This window comes from Seriola lalandi, unplaced genomic scaffold (genome assembly GCF_002814215.2).
Source record: "Seriola lalandi dorsalis isolate HSWRI2012SDOR001 ecotype SW California unplaced genomic scaffold, Sedor1 jcf7180002054872, whole genome shotgun sequence".
Classification (NCBI taxonomy): Eukaryota; Metazoa; Chordata; class Actinopteri; order Carangiformes; family Carangidae; genus Seriola; species Seriola lalandi.
The window spans coordinates 774,870-795,029 of NW_019525425.1; the positions used below are offsets into that span (position 1 = coordinate 774,870).

A 20,160-nucleotide genomic window follows, 5' to 3' on the forward strand; every position below is an offset into this window, starting at 1 on the left:
ATTTAATACCATACCAAGGTGAATGCTGGAAAAGCCACGGAAGAAAAACATATTTACAGAAAATGGGGTTGTTCCTATTAGCGTGGTTTTAGGGTGGTGGCGGATGTAGGTAGCATCATTTCAAATTGTGCCAGAAAAAAAAGTGGCGGCTAATTAAATTAAAGAAGCGCTGTAATGAAGTAGAACCGACACTTTCTACAGAGTGGGAAGGAAAACAGCCAGAGTTTATACCTTGTGTCACATTTTTTTTTTTTTTTTTTTGGCTGGAAACATGAAATATAATGTTAAAAGGTTTTATAAATGAAAGGTTTGGTTGTTCGGGTCTGCCGGTGTGAAATCTTTTTAATTAACTCTCTCTCTATCGGCGGTGTAACTTAACGCGCGTGTTGGTGCCTGTATCTCGCGTGCATGCGTGCTTGTGCGTACACGTGTATGAGGGCGCGTGAGGGTGCGCGCGCTTTCCGCTATACTCTGGAATGCAGCCAGTCTCGGCTCTTTTGAATCCACACTCCGCTTCCAAAACCCCAAAGCTTTTGATCTTTTTTTTCTCGCTGTCTCCTTACCCGGAAGAGAACCCCCTCTCTCTCTCTCTCTCCCTCTCTGTCCTCTCTCCTCTCTCTCAGCTGGGATGAACGCACACGTGGAAATGTTGGCCCGGCTCCACACTCGGACCAAATTTAGTCATACAAAGGCGAGGGAGAGCGAGGAGGGAGGGAGGGAGGGTGGTGGTGGTGGTGGTGGTGGTGCTGCGGGGCGGCGGGGGGAAGAACCGGGCGGGGGGAGTCGGGGATGAAAGAGCCAGCCGCCGCAAGATCAAAGGGAGCCGCGGCTCCGCCCCGCTAACCCCACCTCCGCGCTTTATAAAGATCTGCCTCCCCATCCCAACTTTGATTCTCACGCAATCTCTCACTGCTCAGACAGACGCAGAAGGCACGCCACTTCCACTGTGTTTTTTTTTTGTTTATTTTCCTTTTCTTTTTCCTGTATTTTCTCATGAAATATGAAATATTAGAGACTCAATGCCTCAAGTTCTTTTCTTTTAAACAGTCTTTCCTTATGTTTGTGGCCTGTTTTTGCACATTAGCCTATTTCATTCTTAATTAATCAACTAATTTATTTATTCAGTTTATCTATACGTGTGTATTTCCCCCCCAATAATAACAGTGGAAAAAACTTGGTTGTTTTTTCTGTCTTTGTAGCCTAGGTGCTAATAATGAATTAATATAACCTCTGATCAAATGTTTCATCGTTTCCATATTTCCATATGAGAATAATGGATCAGATGGGTGTCTGAGGAATTTTATATTTTTAGGGGTCACTCACATGCAAAAGTTTAGGGAACCTTGTCTATTATTTCGTTAGACCACCATATCACATTCGGTTATCTCATCATGGTGCCAGTTGGAGACTTAAATATTTTATTTTGGTGAATATCAATAATATAAATGTAATATTCCCACATATTGTTAGAAAAAAACTGTTAGAAAACAAGCAGTTTAAAGACTGAAAAAAACAGACACCCATTTGATGCTAAATAAATACATAAATAAGCAAATAGGCCTAAATAAAAGATACATCTATACGACCCTGTTATAGGTTGGTAAAAATATAAAATGACCAAACTGTGTTTTTTTCTTCTTTTTCTGTGGCCTCAGCTTCTGGTTATTTCTACTGAAAATAACGTTATTGCCATTTCTTGCGTTTTGATTCAATTCCACTTCTTTTGCCTCGACCAGACAAGCTCGAGCCTGTCTTGTTCTTCTCTATTTCTATTATCATTTTTATTTATCGTGATTGTTTTCACCCATCACACACAGTGCGTGTGTCTGCCTCGCCGCTTCTTCGTCTTCTTCTTCTTCCCCTCCTGTCTGCCCATTTGTTGTGAGCTGTGTATAAATCTCTCTCAGGAGGAGTGTCAATCGGTGCGGTGTCAATCAGAGCCTCGGCTTCCCTTTCATCTCTCCTTCCTTCCAGTGACTGAAGAGAGAGAGAGAAAGAGGAGGAGGAGGAGGAGGAGGGAGCACAGCTACATTACCAACACACACATACACACACTGGTTACATTACACTGTGGAAGCAGTGCGGGAGCAGTGGGAAGTCGGTCCACGGCGTCTTTCCGCTCTATCTTCTTTTTTTGTGATTGTTTTATGACTTTTGCTTTTATCCCTCCTCAACCGACCAGCTACGAGGATGTATTTTTAAGCATGAAAGCGGCTCAGTGCGTTGCTTGTCTCGTCTAAGTGTTGAAACTGTTTTCTTCCAGTTGCAAATCCATCAGTTACCTTTTCACCTCTAGACGGTGTTTTAGTTTTGTCATAACCGACTGTGTTTTTTTCTTGCCCACATTCAAGGACGACTCAGCTTCTTCACTGGACCACCGAGGAAATATTTTCTCCTACTTTTATAGCCTAGCCTAAATGCACTTTTCTAGCGTTGAGTCATTTTTTTTTACTGGACCATATCCGTCGTCAGTTGTGCGTGTGTTGACTGAAAAACTAGTGATGAGATTTTAACTCGTGGTTTGTCTCCCTTTTTTATTTTTTCCTCATGACATTGAGGCGTGCACCGGACTCTCATTCCGACCCCTTACATCTCAAGTTTTCCGGGTCTGAGTTTCACTCATTTTAGTTGAAACACTCGTGGTGAAAGTGGACGCCGACAGCAGACACACTCCTCCTGTTGCTTCAGTAAAAACACACCGGCAGCGTGTTTGCACGCCGCTTCCTCTTCAAGTGACTCACGGTCGACGCTCCGGTGAAACGGAGGGGACGTTTTCCCAGTCGGTTACGGGGGATTTTGGTGGGAGTTTTCCCCCTCTGTAGTTTTGGACAGTTGTGGCGTGTGTGTTGTCTCCAGTTTTCTTGGTGAAGTAAACACAGTAAAGAATTTGAAAAAACACACACACACAAAAAATGCCACAGTTATCAGGCGGCGGCGGCGGTGGAGACCCGGAGCTGTGCGCTACAGACGAAATGATCCCGTTCAAAGACGAAGGAGACCCGCACAAGGAGCAGATCTTCGCTGAGCTCAGCCACTCGGAGGAAGAGGGAGACCTGGCGGACATCAAGTCATCTCTGGTCAACGAGTCTGAGAGCAGCCCCAACAGCAACAGTCACGATGTGAGTAATGCCTGTTTTCACTGATGTGGTGAATTATGAGGGAGAGAGGTGGGTATCAACTCTGAACTCCCCCAGAGAGGAGAGGACACAGCCTGCACCAGCCTGTAAACAAAGTTGTTTTATCCTTTTTAATCATGAAAAGACCTGGTTTTCATTTAGCTTTTAACACTTTGATATCAGTGAGTTTGCCAGTCAAAAAGATGGGTGATCTGCACCAAAAGGAAAATGACCAATATAGGACAATTAATGTTTTTTCAAGTTTGATTAGTTTTCTATTGTATTTTATACATTTTTATCATTAAGATTTCTCTATGATTAGATAATGTACAAGCTGAGTTCAGTTGCATTTATAGCCTCACCTTTCTCATTGTGTGTATTTTTATTTTAATTGAAAATGAATAGCTTCAGTGATGCCATTAACAGTCTTCGGACCCTGGTCTACCTACAGAAACCAAACATATGCTCCTTCAAACGCCATATCCTGAGTACTCAATAATCTTCTGACTGGAGATGCTAGAAGCCTAAATGTATTGACCCTCTGTATCAGTTATATTTCACGAATTCATTGTGAAATTTGGATTCCAAAGATATATATTTTTGGATGAAAGAATTGGGGCCTTGTGTGCTGCCTGTGAGAAGTAGGCTAGTAGCTGTGTTTGCTGCTGTACACTACCACCCTCAGCAGCTGTAAACACCAGCACATGAATCTGTTTAGCAAAAGCTATTGACAAACAAGATTATTAATTTACTTCAAAGATCAAAGCTAATAAAATGCAACCTAAACAAGGACACTTTCCAGTTATTTTGTTATCAGGATGTGATCTTTGCATTTTTGTTTCCTGCCAATTCTAAATATTATTTTTATCGTATCCGTTTACTGGTGCCCATAAATTGTTTTTGCAGGTTTTGGGGCGGAGAAATATATTAAAAACATTCAGTTACATTTGTTTTGGCACATCCTCACTGCTCAGATATTAATAAAGAATATTAAGAGGCAAGATGTGTTTATCAGAAGAAATTCTTAAATGTATAAATGTGTTGAATTCATTGTGTATGTAAATGCATGTAGAATCTCAATGGAGGAATTATTAATTATGAATTTTTAATGTTTCTAAAATTATTGCTCTCCTGCTTTACACTCGGTACTTGCATTTTATTAGCACACACAAAGACACAGAGTAGGTATGAAACATCACGGTTAAAATTTCGACTTAATTTTTTTTCCTGCATCCCGTCTACCCCGTGCACTGACCTCAGGATGCAGGCTGCAGCTTCCCCACTACAAAGTTAGTTGGCTGTTTTTGTCATTAACCGCAGTGTTAATGAAATTTTGGGCACATCCTGAACAAGACTGTACACATTCACCACCAAATGTCCTAGAGACGCACGAGACAGAGGCTGAATGTTAATTAGGAATCCAGCGAAGTTCCCTCGCTCAGCTTGAAGCCATCCTGAGGGGTCTGAACTCCAAAAAAGAGGTCCTCTTCCCAATTCTGATTCAAAAAGAGAAAGGAAATGGATGTGCGAAGTGCAGGGAATTTTTCTTTCTTTTTTCTTTTTTTAAGCTATAACTGTCTGCACCATTTTCTCTTTTTATGGGATGATTTTATTTCACTTTTCACTGAGGCTTTTAATTTATAATACAAATACACTCTATTTATTTGAATATAGAAGGAGGCTTAAACTGAGAGATGGAAATGAGAGTGGACCTATGGTACTGAAAACAAGTTAATTTGTAAGCTCCTTAAGGACATGAAGCTTAATTAAGTGGTTCTTTTGAAGCTTTGATGCAGGCTGCTCCATCACCCCTCTATAGATAGTGCTGTGTGTGTGTGTGTGTGTGTGTGTGTGTGTGTGTGTGTGTGTGTGTGTGTGCTTGTTCTGCTTTGGTGACAAGCAAAGGGACAACATTTGTCCCAGCACTGTTTGTGGGTGTCTGACCGTATCACTATGTCTGCGTGTGTAACTGCCTTTGAAGGCCCTCCTAATTGATTCAGCATCATTTCATTTCTTTTTATTTCTTTTTCTTTTTTTTTTTTTTTCTACAGGCAGCTAGACAGTCCCAAATACCGCAAGATTCATATCATGAAAAACACCGAGACCATCCGGAAGATGGTAAGTGACACAGCCTTCAGCAAGAGCTTGTTAAGTCGACTTATGCTTTATATTACAGTCCCTGTGCCATTTAGCTGCAATAAAACCCTGGATTTTCAGAATAATGTGCTGTAGCATGAGAAGTGAGTGTGAGAAAGCACCACCTCGCTTTCCCCACACAGAAGTGATCAGTCACACTGTTGCACTGTTGGTCCTGTTCTTATCAGAGCCCCCTGTTTCTGCTGCTCTCAGACAGATAATCTCTGATCCAAGTCTGGTCAGGTCTAGTCATGCTATACCTTCATGGACAAAGCTACCTGTTACCTACCTCACAGATGAGGGTGCCTGCAGAAATTGGAAAACAAAGAATACTTGAATTGAAAGGAGGATGATTATGCACCTTATTTTCCCCTGTTGTTTTAGTTTGAGAATAATACTTCTGGAAAATGTGGCACAATTGAAGATAGTTCAAAATCACATTTCTATCTGGCTTTTGTGCTTCTTATTTGTGCTTCTTTACCCCCAGTAAATTATTTACCCACATACATCAGCTCTGCGGTTGCACTGTCACATGCAACATGTTGCTGCTGCTCGGGGCTCATTGCTCTCTGGCTATTGTAGTCTGACCCCACTGCTGCAGGTCATCATTATAGGGCTTTAAGGAGAAGTGTGTCTCCTCTTTGTTCCCCTTTCATTCCAAAATAGGATCCCCCCTCAAACCAAACACTGGCTTTCTTCACAACAAGATCCATGTTGCCATCAGGCTGTAAACCAAAAAACACTCCTACACCCACCCCCCCGGCCTTATTACGCAGCGCGCAGTTGAGTGGCGAGTGGCGCTGTATTGAGGCCTCTTGTATAAATCTCCCCCTCTCAGGTCAAAGGCATAGAGGAACAGTTGGGGCGTCTCCTGTTTTGACACAGTCTGTATGTTCTTCTAATTGGTGCTAATTGGCACAGAGGGGCTCCATTGTTCCTCTGTATAATGCGACCCTCCTCTCCAAGACGGGAAGAAAGGGCACAAACAAAAGGCTGAGGCAAAATAGGGCACGGGTTAAAGCGATCGACAGCGATACCATTACAGCATCAAAACAGGCAGAGGCAGAACTTTGTGTTCAGCTTTGTCATTATTACGTGCATGGTTTATTGTCTAAAACACATTTGGAATTTGGCATCTTTAAGATTTGTTTGTGTTTAAAGCCACACTGAGGGGAGAGTTTGTATACCTGCTGTTTAAATCTTGCTTGTGCCTGTTCTTTATCCAAACACACAACAAACTGACCGCTATTTTTTTCACCTTTTTTATTTTTTTTTATTAGGAAAGCATCAAGACATGTACAGCAAAGGCCATCCGTACCCGGGCTACCCAGGTTACATCATGATGAGTAACATGAACAATGACTCCTACATGAACAATGGCTCCCTCTCACCACCCATGCCCAGAACGGTCAGTACTTTCTCTTGTTTTTTATGTATCACTTTATCAGTTTAACTCATATGGCATCAGGGCATGAAATGCTGTTGGTACAGCCATAAGCTCAGAACTGAGAACAACTTTTTGCCTGAGTCAGACAAAAGAAAAATTAGCACAACATCTGAGAATCTCTGCATCTCAGTTAGTGAATGGTATAAGCATTTCATACATTTTTCGTGGCAATAAACCTATATGTATATATGTTTGTGTATTTAGTGAAGTCAAATTTTGATCAGTCGTTTGTCAGAAAATAAATCATTGGCGATTTTAATTAGGGGTCAAAAAAATGTCTCTAGAATCAGTGTTAAATTGTAAATATGATATTAGTTATTTTCTTTGGGGGCGGGGTTAAAGTGAAGGGGTTTCTATTTAACTGGCAAAAGGTTGTGAAGTGATGCTGTAAGTGCTGGTCTGAAACAACAAGTACGCTTTGTTTATTAACATGTGCTTGAGAGACAGAAAGCATAGCATGGGGTATGGCGATAGACAACGGCGACTGAACTTGCTTGTTGCACCTGCTCAGGTTAAATCCAAGTTTTGGCACGATTTCAGATACTACAGTTTAAAAGACCACTGACGATAGATGACAGAAGTTGTTTGTAAACTCTCTCATAGTAATGCTACATATTCTGTTATTGTAACATAGAAGTGTGCAGACTGAGGAGGCAACCTGTTGATTTACCTGCCCACAGACTCTGCAAACATGGCTGTAGAGTCTATCATGAGTTATGCTGTTACACTTTAAAAACATTACCTATGATATTAAATGTCATTGATGGTATCAGTTGTTTTTTCAGACCGTACTGATAAAGTAAGCAGAAATCAGAAAAAATGAAATGAAATTTAATATAAGATTCATGGTACTTTAAAAGAATTGCAATACTCAATTCGATACTTCAAGATGTGACGAGACTTTGCAAACTTAAGACCTATATCCGGCCCTAATTTTGATAATTGATTTTGTTATTTCAGTAAAAATTGCAAACATTCGGTGTTGTGAGATTCTCAAATGTGAACATTTGCTTGCTTGTCTCCATTTCCATTCATTGTAAATTGAATAGCTTGTGGTTTGGATTGCTGGTTAGAGAAAATAAGCAATCTGTGATGTCGCTCTGGGCTGTGAAAACTTGTGATACGTACTCGTTTTTTTTTTTTTCTTAAGATTTAAGAGACCAAACAATTAATTGACTAATTAGTTGCTTTGATTTCACAACCATAACAACACGTTTAGTTTCTAATATTTAGATTCAATGAGGAAACCCTCCCCTTTAAAAGGAATAAATCATTCAAATTTTATGTGCCAACAACCTAAACTTATAATTATAAATTGGGGGTTAAAATAAATGAAAGAATTGATGTATAAAGGACAGTCTTCCAAACTTAAACTCCACCCACCTCCACGTCTGTAGCATTTAATGTTTGTGTTGTTGTTGTTGTGTAGTATCTCTGTACAATATTTAACCTCTCGCACCAGCATCGTTGACACCCGTCCTCTTGACAACCATATGTGAAGCAAATGCCTGCCATATTTTCCAGCAGATTAGAATCAGATATAAAGTATTTCTCATCTTGTTAAAATCTTAGGTGATGCATGTCTACATGACCCAAGTAAGCCCTCTAATTAGCCCAGCATGACTGAGGGAGGCCTAAAGCCAGCATCACGTCTCTGAGACTGCCTTTGCAGAGGAGTTTATAGCACTGACCAGGGGTGGCGTGTATTGTTGAAGAAAACGTCCCTGTAACGGTATTAATTTCAGGCCAGCTGCAGGTCTCTCACTGGCGGCTTCCTGTGTCTGTCCCGTTTGCAAATTTCTCCTCTCAAGACAGACATAAAACGCAGGGCACACCAACAGCTGTCCACTCTAATCCTGTTTTGTCCACGTCTCTGTATCACACTTGGGAAGACAACCAGCCTCAGTCTGGCTATGGTTTGGTGCCTCCATACAGGAAACGTTCACACATGGTGCAGAGGAAGCAAAAGCCCTGGGTTGTTTGTGCTTTTGCAGTGCATATGAGTTAGTTTCATCAGGGTAAAGTTTTGAAATGTGAGTTGTGTTGCTATAAGAATTGGCTTTTGGAGGCAGATGTGATTGTCGGGGGCAGAAGCCACATGCTGCGTGTAAAGGATCTTCATTCATACGCAACTCTATCATGGAATGATGTTAAAATTGCATTGCTTCCCCTCTGCCAAAGTTGCAGAGGGTGAAAGTAAGTGACATTATGGAGAAAACGTGATCCTGAACTACCTCATGATTCACCCTCTTAAGTTCAATAGTTTATGAGAGTATGATGCTTTCCAAATTCTTTTCATGGCTTGTTTTCTGGTCAGTTTTATCATTTTATTCCCATCGTATGCACTGAAAAACCCGTAGAGGTCTGTATGGAGACCAGCTGACTGTATGAGAGGAAATTACCCCTCACTGCAGATGAATTAGGCCAGGCAGTTAGGCAGCGTACTCGCTGCCAAAAACTTTTAAAGCCCTGCTTTCATTTCATTTACCATGGCTGCTTTATTTTTTTTTTTTTCACCCAATTTTCCCCCCTCTGTCTTCAATAAAACGGTAGTCATTTTATATACGTTTCTCTCACTTATCCAATAAAAAGAGCCAGGGCTTGGTGGAAGGATCACGGAACATGAGTCCTCTGGCTTTCTCACTGATGTCAGATTGCTGCCTCTGCTGCTGGCCATCGCAGCCACAGTATCTGTAGGCCTGGGATCGGTTTTCACTGAGATCAAAGGCACATTCTCTCTTTCATTCTCTTCCATCCCTAGCCCCACCGCCGCCCCCAATCCCAGTAGTTTAGATTGATTTCCATTGACCATGACATTCCTGCACATGCCGTCCAGTCATGATGGAGCTGTTGGGGAGTTGCTGATTGTCAGCAGATTTTAGTGCTTCTAGCTTGATAGGTCACCTCCGCCACAATAGCTGAGATTTTGGTGTCAAGATGCCTAATGGTGTTCAGTTTCATTTACTGTATGGTTAATGTGGTTTTCAAACAACGCTGACCACATCAAAGAGTCACTGGTGTGGTATGAATCCGCTGATGTTTATGTAAACCTATAGCTGTTTTAGGATGGAGAGTCTGCAGGCTAAAAGTTCAGTGAGGACCATTTCATTAGGTGATGTGCCCCCTTCCTTCATGGAGCCAAGGGGCATTGTGTTTGTTGGAACTGGTTCCTAATTGTTTATAATTTAAAGAGATTATCATTTATCTTATTCGAAAATAACATTATTCATCACCTTATCTACATTTAATATGCACAGAAAACATTTTGTTGAAGCAGGAAATTGCCTGATATATTTATAAGTGTGTTAGTGATATCTGTGACTCCTCAGCTTGTAGAGATTTATTTTGGGCTGATGACACAGTGACGGGACTGTACCTGAGAGAGCACAGATTTTTCTTACTTGTGCGAATGTGTAAATTTTGCAAATGACCGTGTGTTTGGCTGCAGAAATCAACAAAATTATTTCAATTTTTAGTCTGACTTAGAATTCAGCTTTAGGACAAGCACGGCTTTGTGAAATGATCTTTCTGCTCATTCCACCACATGTGGACATATTCAGAGAAACCCAGGTTAAGCATATACATGGTAAAAACAACAGACTTCTTTAGAAGAAATTGAGCTGTGTTAAGTTTCTTTTAGTTTCTTACCCAGATTAAGGAAACGCGGTTTAAATGGTACGGAAGAAATTAGGTTACTGCAGAAAATGGTCACTCGTGACTAACGGTCACTAACCCTAACCTTGTCTCTCAATCACTGCCGTACCTTTGGAGTTTAAGATGTGTTAGATATTGTGAAGAGCCTTGTCTACACACAGTGATTCATACCTCCTGCTGTTACAAACATGATTTCACGATCTTGGTAAGAATTATCATAGAATGTCCCATAGTGGTTGTGAAGTAGGATCTTCAAAGCATTTAAGATGTCATCATTCCAGGTTTGATGTGTAGAAGAAAAAAAGTTCACTTTGATGGGTTTTGTCTTATCTTTCAATAAGTGATCCTCCAGCGTCCTAAACTCAAGTCAGGATTTGGAAATGACAGTTTCTAAATTAAGATCAACACGCATGTGATGGGCAGGACATATTTTTAAATGACCTGAAATCCATTCTTAGAGCATGTCACTGTTGTCACATAAACACCCCCCCCCCCCTTTTAGTTAAAACCACAAAACTCCTGTTTTACATGCTCCTCCATGGGTTTAAACAAATCCTACAACCCCTGAGCTCAAGACATCCGACCGAAAACCCTTGAATAAACTTATAAATGCATTGTTGACAAGATAAAAACACAGCTGCATGTTCCTGGTCCTGAAATGTCGATAGTGCAGAGATATAATTCAAGGTTTTTCACCTGACTGTGAAGATGTGTTGGTGATCTTCAGCGGTGTAAGTACAGTCTTACGGTCATGGGCTTGAAGAGAGAAACGGATAGAACCGCTGATATGTTTTATTTTTTTTAAAGCCGATTTTTGCTACTGTGGTTGGGGGAGTTTATAGAGCTCCCTCTCCTTTGCCGTGCACTCTTTTTCCCTTTGGACCCTCAATTGCAGATCCTCATGGCGAGGAAGAGTGTGTGTGTGTGTGTGTGTGTGTGTGTGTGTGTGCGTGTGTGTGTGGAGGAGGGGTGTAGTGCTGCATTTTCCTTTGATGTAGTGGGAACGTGACGGATCTGCTAGCCAGTGTCTCGCAGCGTGGAATCACTAACCCAGGCTTACCTAACGGGATTTGGTAGGACCGCTCTGGTGTCCCTCAGTGCCATGTTTGTCCTGAGCTCATGCCCCCAGCACTACCGTGGAAGATCCCTGTTAAAGAGAACACTACATTTACCAGCAGCCTTCCATGTACACACATAATGTTCTAGATGGCAGCTTATGGCACCTTGTGTAGTTTTTTTTTTTTTTTTTTTTCCCTCAAAGTCTCACTACAGGGTGGACATACTGTGTGAAGTTTATTAAACTTGAATGTAGCATTTTGCCTTTAAGCAGCTGAACTCCATATGATCATCCCACTGTCAGCTCATTTCATTTCCTTTAAGTAGTCTTTAGGACGATAAAGTCGCTATGTATAATCTAGTCTAAAAATACCTTCATGTAATATGTAGTAACTGTCAAAAGGTAGAAGTGTAATTGCCTCATTTTATGCCATATATATATCAAATTAGTAGTTTTCTTCTGTCAGGCAGCGTGTGTATCAAAGAGCTGCGCTGACATTGATGTCATCTGCTGTGCAGCTCTATCAAACGGTGAAATATGTGTGTACACATGAAGGACAGCACCAGAGACCTCACACAGAAGAAACACTTGGCGTCTCGGGCTCTTTGTAGTACCGCCGACTCTCGGTGTTTTATAAACAGCGCCATTAACGCCAAGGTTTCTCCTCGTCCTCCACTGTATGGTGATGCTGGTTGACACATTTGCTCCATATGCATGGCGCTAATGATGCCATGTGGTTGCAATCACCTTATCAGTGCGTTTCATCTTGTTTAATGGAGCTGAGCAGAGTGATTCTCCACCAGGACGGAGAGATATGCGTTGTTGTGTAAGATGAGAACCAAAAATAAGACAATCACAGTAGAAGTTTCAGGATAATTTATTTTTCTTGGTAGCGTAAGTACATGCTGATTGATTTACGATTTTGATTTGAGCGAAGAAAGATTTCCGTTTGTTTCCTTGTATAGATGATAAACTGATTTTTATTTGGATTTTATTTCAATGTTATGCTTATCGCTTTCTAACACATTAAAACTAAAGAGGCCATTTTTAAGCAGTATCATAAAAAAACCCCAAAAACAAACAAACAAACAAAGCAAGCACTAGATATAATCAGAAATCTTTTTTTTTTTCTGTTTACCATTGTAGAAATGAGTGACACAGATGAAAGGACAGCTATAGATGACGTTAAAATCATTAACATTAAGTGTTCAAAACAATGAAAAAATGTGTTTCTATATGTCAGAGGAAAGCAATCGGGAGCGTCATGGTTGTGAGCATGACATGCAGGCAAACACTTAACCCCTGTTGATGTTTATTTTGGGCATGTTACCGCTCAAAGCACAGCGCTCATAGATGATGACACTTTCTTCGCTCCCCATCCTCCCACTGAATTGGATAAAGCTTAACCAATCAAGCAGTGCTGCCTGGAGCCAGTGAGTCAGGCTTCCACGGACAGAGCGCTGCTCAAGCCCACAACACCTGCTCAGAGGGCTTCACTCTTCACCAGCAGCCTGCCACTGATCTCCAGGGGTCAGTGAGAAGGCCTCACCAAGGTTGTCCCTTATGCCCAGATCTGTTTGAATGGCTTGGGTGTGGACTTCCTGTAAGGGTGGATCAGAAATGGAGACTAGAGGGCGGTGCATGATTGGAGTGTTTTTTTGTCAATTAGTTGTGTAACTGTCGTCACTCTTGGCGTTGTTATGACTATGCATAGCTAGAAGAGACTGCGGGTGACGTGGTGGTCTCTTGGTAAAGGTGTCTGAGCCCAAATATGCTGCAAAATAAAAACGTATTAAAACGAAACTTCAAACCTAGTTTTATCATTGTTATCATTGTTTGTTGTCTAAAAATCAGTCAAATATGCCCTTACATCACAAGTTTCACTTAATTGACCCGGATCAGTCTTTAGCCATGATTGGAGCCTGGACAGTAGTCCCTAAAAGCTTGATTACAGTACCTCACTGTTCCCTGATACAGCCGTAAAATAAGTAAAAACATGAATAGCTTTATTGACTTCATCCTGACAGCTTGTAGGTCTATATAGAGGCGAGCAGTGTTCCAGCTAGTAAACTGCAGCAAGGGGAACAATAGGACCACAGGAGTGAAACATGGGTGCAAATCCTGCCGGCTGTGTCCAGACTTCAGAGAAGCTCAAACAGCCTTCACTTTGTCCAACCAAGTAACAGAGCTATGATCAATAGCTGCTCTGTTGTATGAAGTTGGTCAGTCTCTGGTGCGCTCTCGCCCTCCCTCCTCCTCTTTGCTGTTTCATATTTTTCAGAAGCTCATTATTTCTTTCTGCTGTGGGTGTGAGTGCTAAAGAGGCTCACATGCAATGTGTATCTGACAGCGCTGAAATATTAATGGTCCCCAGTGTAGGAGGTTGGTATAGGGCCTGCATAGTTACAGTACAAAGGGTGCCTTCTCGCCACCAGGCTTTATTAGCCAAGCAGTTAAATGAATAGATGGATATAGCTCGTACTCTTTCTTCATGCCTCCTTTTGTGTTTTAGCGCTAAACATCAAACTACTTTCTCTACATCCAACCATTTTCAGCGCATACACTGGACGGATATTAGACGCAGACTCTCACGTTTGTGTGCACACACACACACATACATGGGTGTACGTAAGAGCTACGCTGTACTGTTGAGTTTTCTGTGGGAGGACAAAGAGGAGGGCTTTGCTATCAGTTCGTTTTGTGTGGTCTTGGCCATAAAAAACACCCTGTTCTTTGACTGAAAAAAGCTGCCTGTCTTTAATTTTTGGGAAACCCATAAAAGTTTGTCGCTCCTTTCATATCGGCTGCAGAATTGAAAACAAATGCTACATTCTCCCCTCCTCTCCTTTGAACTGGCCAATTATGGAGTTGTGAAAATAAAAATCAGTCTGTAGATCTCTTTACCCTCGCGCTTTTCTTTCCTTCCTCCTCTCCCCCCCCTCTCTCTTTTTCTCTTTCTTCCTCATTCACTTTCTTTTTTTTCTCCTCCCCCCTTGTTTTTGAAGAAACCGAAGGGGATCACTGATGTCAAAGTCAAAACCAAGAGCATTAAGAAAACTGGCGAAATGCAATACAGCTGCAATCCGACATGACGCTAGAAAATAGGGCTGAGGAGCAGAAAGCCTCTCTCCCGTATTCCCAGGGCGCGCAACTGCTCCCGGCCTTGGCTTTGATCTCTTCAAAGCCTCCTGCCTCCTACTAGATGGAGAGTCTTGGCTGCCGCTCGTGAGCGCTGGAGAGAGGCAGGGAGGGAGGTGGGGAGTGTTTTTTGGGGGGGTGGGGGGTGCCGTCGTCTTTTCCTTTCCAGGGCTGAAATCAATCACGGTGCCGAGGCAATTATGCGTAATTCAACCCCAGCCAGATTAGTGACTCTTGTTACCTGAGCGACCGGAGCTCTGTAATCTGTGAGACACACCGGCCTCACCAGCAAAGGAGTAGCCAGGAACAGGCGAGGGCACTTGAGGGAAAGGAGGGGATTGAGGGGGTTGGGGGGAGGAGGGGCGAGGGAGAGGTGCTGAAAAGCAGGCTGCCATGCTGCTGTCCAGCAGAGCAAAAAATCAGAGTACAATGGAGTGATTACACTTGCAGATGTAGCCATATTTATGACGAAGTGGATAGAGAGAACAGAAAGAATGAAGAGTGCTGATTGCCATGGAGCTCGCTAGTTAGTGTGCTAACGAGCCAGGTCTCTTTTGTGTTAAAACATGTGCGTAATGTCACCTCCAGTGCGCTCCCACCCCCCCCTCCCCACACACACACCCCCTCCACCACCACCATCCACCGCTCTGTCCCCCCTCCAGTGCCATATCTCTATCCCTCATGCCCTCCACAGTCGGCTCCGAAATGCAAGCTTGGCCAAGGCTCCTGCCCCAGGCGCCCAATTTACTATGGCTGGAGAAAAACTCAGTGGCCCCAAGTCACAGAGGAAAACAGCAGAGCTGAATGCTGCTCTTTCCCTGCTGCTGCAGTTCGTCTGATCCGTGCAACTGTTTCAGTGTCTTAACACACAGCAGTGTAACAATTTACACCCTTCTGCTTTTTTTATGTGGCTTACTGAGGAGATTTATCCCAATTATGTTTGCTCCTAGTTTAGGCAAATCTAGAACGTGGTAGGAGTTTGATGCTCATGACTAATACCGCCTAGCGTATGTTATGAGATTATTTATTTGTATGCCCTTTTTTTTTTTTTTTTTTTTTTTTTTTTTTTTTTTTTTTTTTTTTTTTTTTTTTTTTTTTTTTAAGCCTATGATATTTTCGTGTGGGATTTTAAAAACAATTACTTGGAGGTTGGGTGGAGTGCAGATGAAAAATTGCAGATTCACATTATTGTACCAGTTAATTGGAAATATATGATCGCCCCGGCTTTGATTCTTCCCCTGCGCTCTGTCTGTAAGCGCTGATGTCACAGGCATGAGAACAAGGCTTTGTTTTTTTTTCCTCAGCAGTCACTTGATGCAGGATGATGAAACCCACAAAGATATCTAGCAAGAATGTGTTTGTTCATCTGATGAGCTTGCCTTATGCTCCTTGTTTCTTTTGATCATCGGACGACTCGGTTGTTAATGGGAGGCACTTATTTTCCTTGTGGATGTACACATTAAATAAATTAGATATACCATCCTGTTATAATAGGACGTAGCTTATCAGCACCTTGATGTCTGTGATAGTTTTAACAAGGCAGGCTGACAGGGAAGTGGAGCTGACTCTTAAAAAAAAAAAAAATAAAATAAAGGTCACGCTGAATGGATTATGTGGCATCAATGGAGCCACCATCCAGCTCAGCAGGAGCCCTTAAATCCACTAGCAGCCGTAACCCTCAGCTCAGGGGCCAGGTGACGCTTTTCATGTCCTCCAATGGAGAGACATCACAGAGGCATCCTCGACTTTGAGCTGCCCGTCATCAAACAATGCATCAAAACATCAAATCAGTCCACCCCCACTGTACCCCTATCTTTTGATATGACGGATGGGGAAATGTAAGTGCCCACAGTGCCCCCTCACCCTCAAATCTACATTTTTTTTTTTTTTCCTGTTCTCTCTTTGCAAACACTGACACTCCTTCCACACTGATGCAACGGTAGAGCTGAAAAAATAGTTTGACTTTTATTCTTTACTTGTTTGACCAAACAGTTGTTATCTGACCTGGACTCACAAATCTCCTCTGGACCAGTTTTATGTGGGTCCAACTTGCCCAACCTTATGAAAACAGGTTATAGATTACCACAGCTACCCGACAATGATAGATATTGGTATTTCAAAACATCACGGCCATAAATTCTGCTGCCTGTGACTGCAGAGATTCGTAAACATGATTGCACACAACAGAACTTAACATCAACTCAATAGTAGCAGAAAGAAAGTTTAATTAAGTCATCCACATGTTGACAGTAGGAACCGGTAGCGATTATGGTCCAAGACTTTACGTAAAACAAAATATTCAACATCTTACTATATCTTGGTTTGGTTAAGATTTCAAGCTACAGGTAATGGCATTAAAGATATACATTTATGGATGGCGTGGACTGCAGCCAACTTTTTGTATTTTCTAGAATTTGCAGTCTAGAAATGCTAAATTGCAGGCTTTCTTCGTTATCGATTAATGTACTGATTTTACAGAAAATAGTAAAAAATGCCCATAATTATATCCCAGTGACCAATATTCATATTGCTTGTTTTATCTGACTGTACAGAACCTAAAGATATTTAGTATGCTATCATATATATGTAAAATAAAAGACACCATTACATCATAACATCATAACATTTGAATATATGGCATCTCTGCTTGAAAAATGACTTAAATCGATTTATTAAAGTAGTTGCCAGTTAATTGTCTGTTGATTGACTAATATATTAATTGGTTCAGCCCTGCAAACTGACACTCAAAGATCAAACTTTGTTCAAATACAGGGTTACTGCACGTGTTACAGCTCATTCAAGCTAACTCTCCTCCATGTGTAATTGACGGATGAGATTGTATTCAAAGATAGGAGCAGTTCACCATGAATAAATCCAGCTAAGAGCTGAATTACAGCCACTGTGTGTTCATCATGTGGCTTATCATTCAGATTTGTGGCATCAGGTGCATGAGTGTTCCCTATAATGTTGCTGTAACCATATGCTCTGAACCTAAGGAGTTCCTTTTGTGCTCCAGAAATTCACTATTACCATTTCTTTAGAGGTATCAAGGGATAAGCAGACATCGTCCGTTGCCATGTTGTACATGGTCATTGTTTTGTTTGTATTAAAACCCATAAAACCCTGCCACAAAGCTAATTGACGGGGCGGAGTTTTCATGTGACCGTTCAGATCCTTGGAGAGGTTCTTGAAGTGTTCCCTTTTTCTGTGGAGATGGAGAAAAGCCATTTGTTCGGAGGGGATCAGATTTGAATAGCTTTGTGCTTTTCATTCAGATCTTAGCAGGGGCGTGTGCGCCTAGCTAGAAAGAAACCCTAAAATGTGTGGTTTGATTAATGACTAATTCCAGGCTGAAAGGCAGTTGTTGGTAGTCTTTACCAGTTAATCCCTTAAAACGTGGAATCACACCCAAACAGTGGGCTGCTGGTATTGTTGAACGGTCCATAATGTGAATGAGCCCAAAGATTTGCAGATTGATCCACAACCCTGAATGTTTCTTAACACTCTGACATGATCCTTGTCTTATTATAACCAGAACCACATCGGTGATACAATTTGTAATATAATGAAAAACATGGCTTTGTTTAATTATGTAAAGAGATTATTTTTGAAGGTTAAAAAACAGAATGTGTTTATCTTCAAGAGGAATGGTGCACTGAGGTGAAAGGAGCACTGATCATGTGACTACAGGGTCAAAAGTTTAGATCAAAGCCAGGACGCAGGTGACATAGCACCTGAGGCAAAAGGGCTTTTCATGACCCGCAGTTTTCAAAATGTTACATAACCTACATACTTAACTCAATCGCAAGAAATATAATCTAATTCATACATTTTTCTATTTTTTGTTCCATTAAGTCATCAATGGTACAGGCTCACTAACCCATCAATATTTTTATTCTTTCTATTCTTACACATTATGTGGGTGGAAGCGCATCTGTCTGAGTGAAATACAGACAGAAAACTAGGTCAATACTCTCTACAGCTCAGGCAGAAGCAGCTCTCATTCAAATCACCTCCCCATCCACATTTTCCTGGTGTGTGCCATTGAAAACCTTCCCTGTAAACTCGGCAGCGCCTCTACAGCCTGCTGCTGTCTGCCTCCGTTCAGCTCTCCCTGGCTAGCTTGCAGTGCTAACATTTACCCCTTCCTTTCCACAGATGTTATGTGGATTGTTGCATTGGAGCTAGCTTGGGCTTAGTGAGAAGAGTACTGTCTCTAGCTCTCGTCTCCACAGGTAGAGACACACAAAGACCCCCACCAGGCTCTATTTTCCCCCCCTCAACGCTGAGCTCCCAAATCCAAACTGACAGCCATTCATACCCAGAATACCTGGGCAAAAGCTGAGCGGGAGGGGGGGGCACTATCTAGGTGTAGCAGGCAAATCCGCTCTTGTTCGACGGATCTATGAAGCTCCTGCATAAGGCAACTCATCAGCACTTTTTCCCCCATTCTGCACTGCATTTTCTCACCCTCTTTCTCTCTGTCTCTGGTATTGTATGGGGTGCTAAGGTTTTAGCGCGCTAGCCACACGAAGTTAGCTTGTGCTGCGATTTTATTTGTGTTCATCTCTCGGGGGCCTTCGTGTGTTGTTGTTTTGAATGTGGATGTTGGCACCACCGTGCTGCCTGGCATGAATGTAGCTACTCAGCAGACCAGAGCTGGCTTCTAATGATAAATCATGCAGTACGTTAATGCAGCAGCGGGGTTGCTATAAATAGCTGCTAGAGAGGGATGCCGATTGATTCAGGAAGAAAAAAATAAGTGTGTTCTAAACATTTTCTGCTTGTGGTCAGTTTTAACAGTTGTTTTCAAACATAGGGCCCCAAGATGAACATTTCCCATGATGTGGAACACACAGCTGATCAGGTAGATGAGGCAATGACGCAGCAAAAGGCTTTTGACTCAGATTTTGATTCCCTTGGACACAAGCTAGCTGTGTCTATATCTCTTTTGTGCTACTAGTGCTGATAAATGATGATGGTGATGGTGCTACAGAGAGCATCCATGTTCTTTGTGGGGGTATAGATGCCTTGTGGGTACTCAAGTGTGTGTGTGTGTGTGTGTGTGTGTGCGGTCTGCCTTTTGTGTATGTGTGTGTGTGTGTGTGTGTGTGTGTCTGTGCTCGCAGGCCTGCTGACAGTGGCACTTCAGCAGAATGTTTGCCCTTTCCTCAGTCCTTTGATGTGACCAGGTCCTGCTGTGATAATGAGCCTTGTGCCCCGCCGCAAGGTGAACATCCTGCAGTTCGCCCAGGGCGCTGCCAGAGCAGAGGCCCAACCCCCCACCACACCTCCACCACACACACACTCTCTGCAAACACAACAGTGGAGGAGCCGACCTCCACTCAGAGATGATCAACTCCCACACAGTGCTTGGATTGTGTGAGCACAGTGACAATTGTTCATGTGGCATGGAAACATTTCAATGCCAAAAACCTTCATCAGTGCAGACACAGCATATACAGTACATACCACATGGCAATATGGTTAAAAATTGAAATTTATTACAATATGGAAGCTATACACAAACTTGCATACAAAATAATAAAAAAAGACATGTTATATGCATTTAAATGATAGGTTTGGTGATATGCTATATTTTTATTACTGTC

General features: G+C 42.1%; 1 protein-coding gene across 3 annotated transcripts in view; it reads left to right on the forward strand.

Moving 5' to 3' along the window:
• Positions 1-2,062: 2,062 nt before the first annotated feature.
• Positions 2,063-20,160, forward strand: part of lef1 (lymphoid enhancer-binding factor 1) — a 44,175-nt gene continuing 26,077 nt past the window's right edge. For all 3 annotated transcript variants that reach the window (XM_023428196.2, XM_023428198.2, XM_023428199.2), the window contains exons 1-3: positions 2,063-3,119; positions 5,168-5,234; positions 6,533-6,660. In XM_023428196.2, the coding sequence (XP_023283964.1) occupies positions 2,913-3,119; positions 5,168-5,234; positions 6,533-6,660 (402 nt within the window). In that variant the 5' untranslated portion in view covers positions 2,063-2,912. The remainder of the gene's footprint in view (positions 3,120-5,167; positions 5,235-6,532; positions 6,661-20,160) is intronic.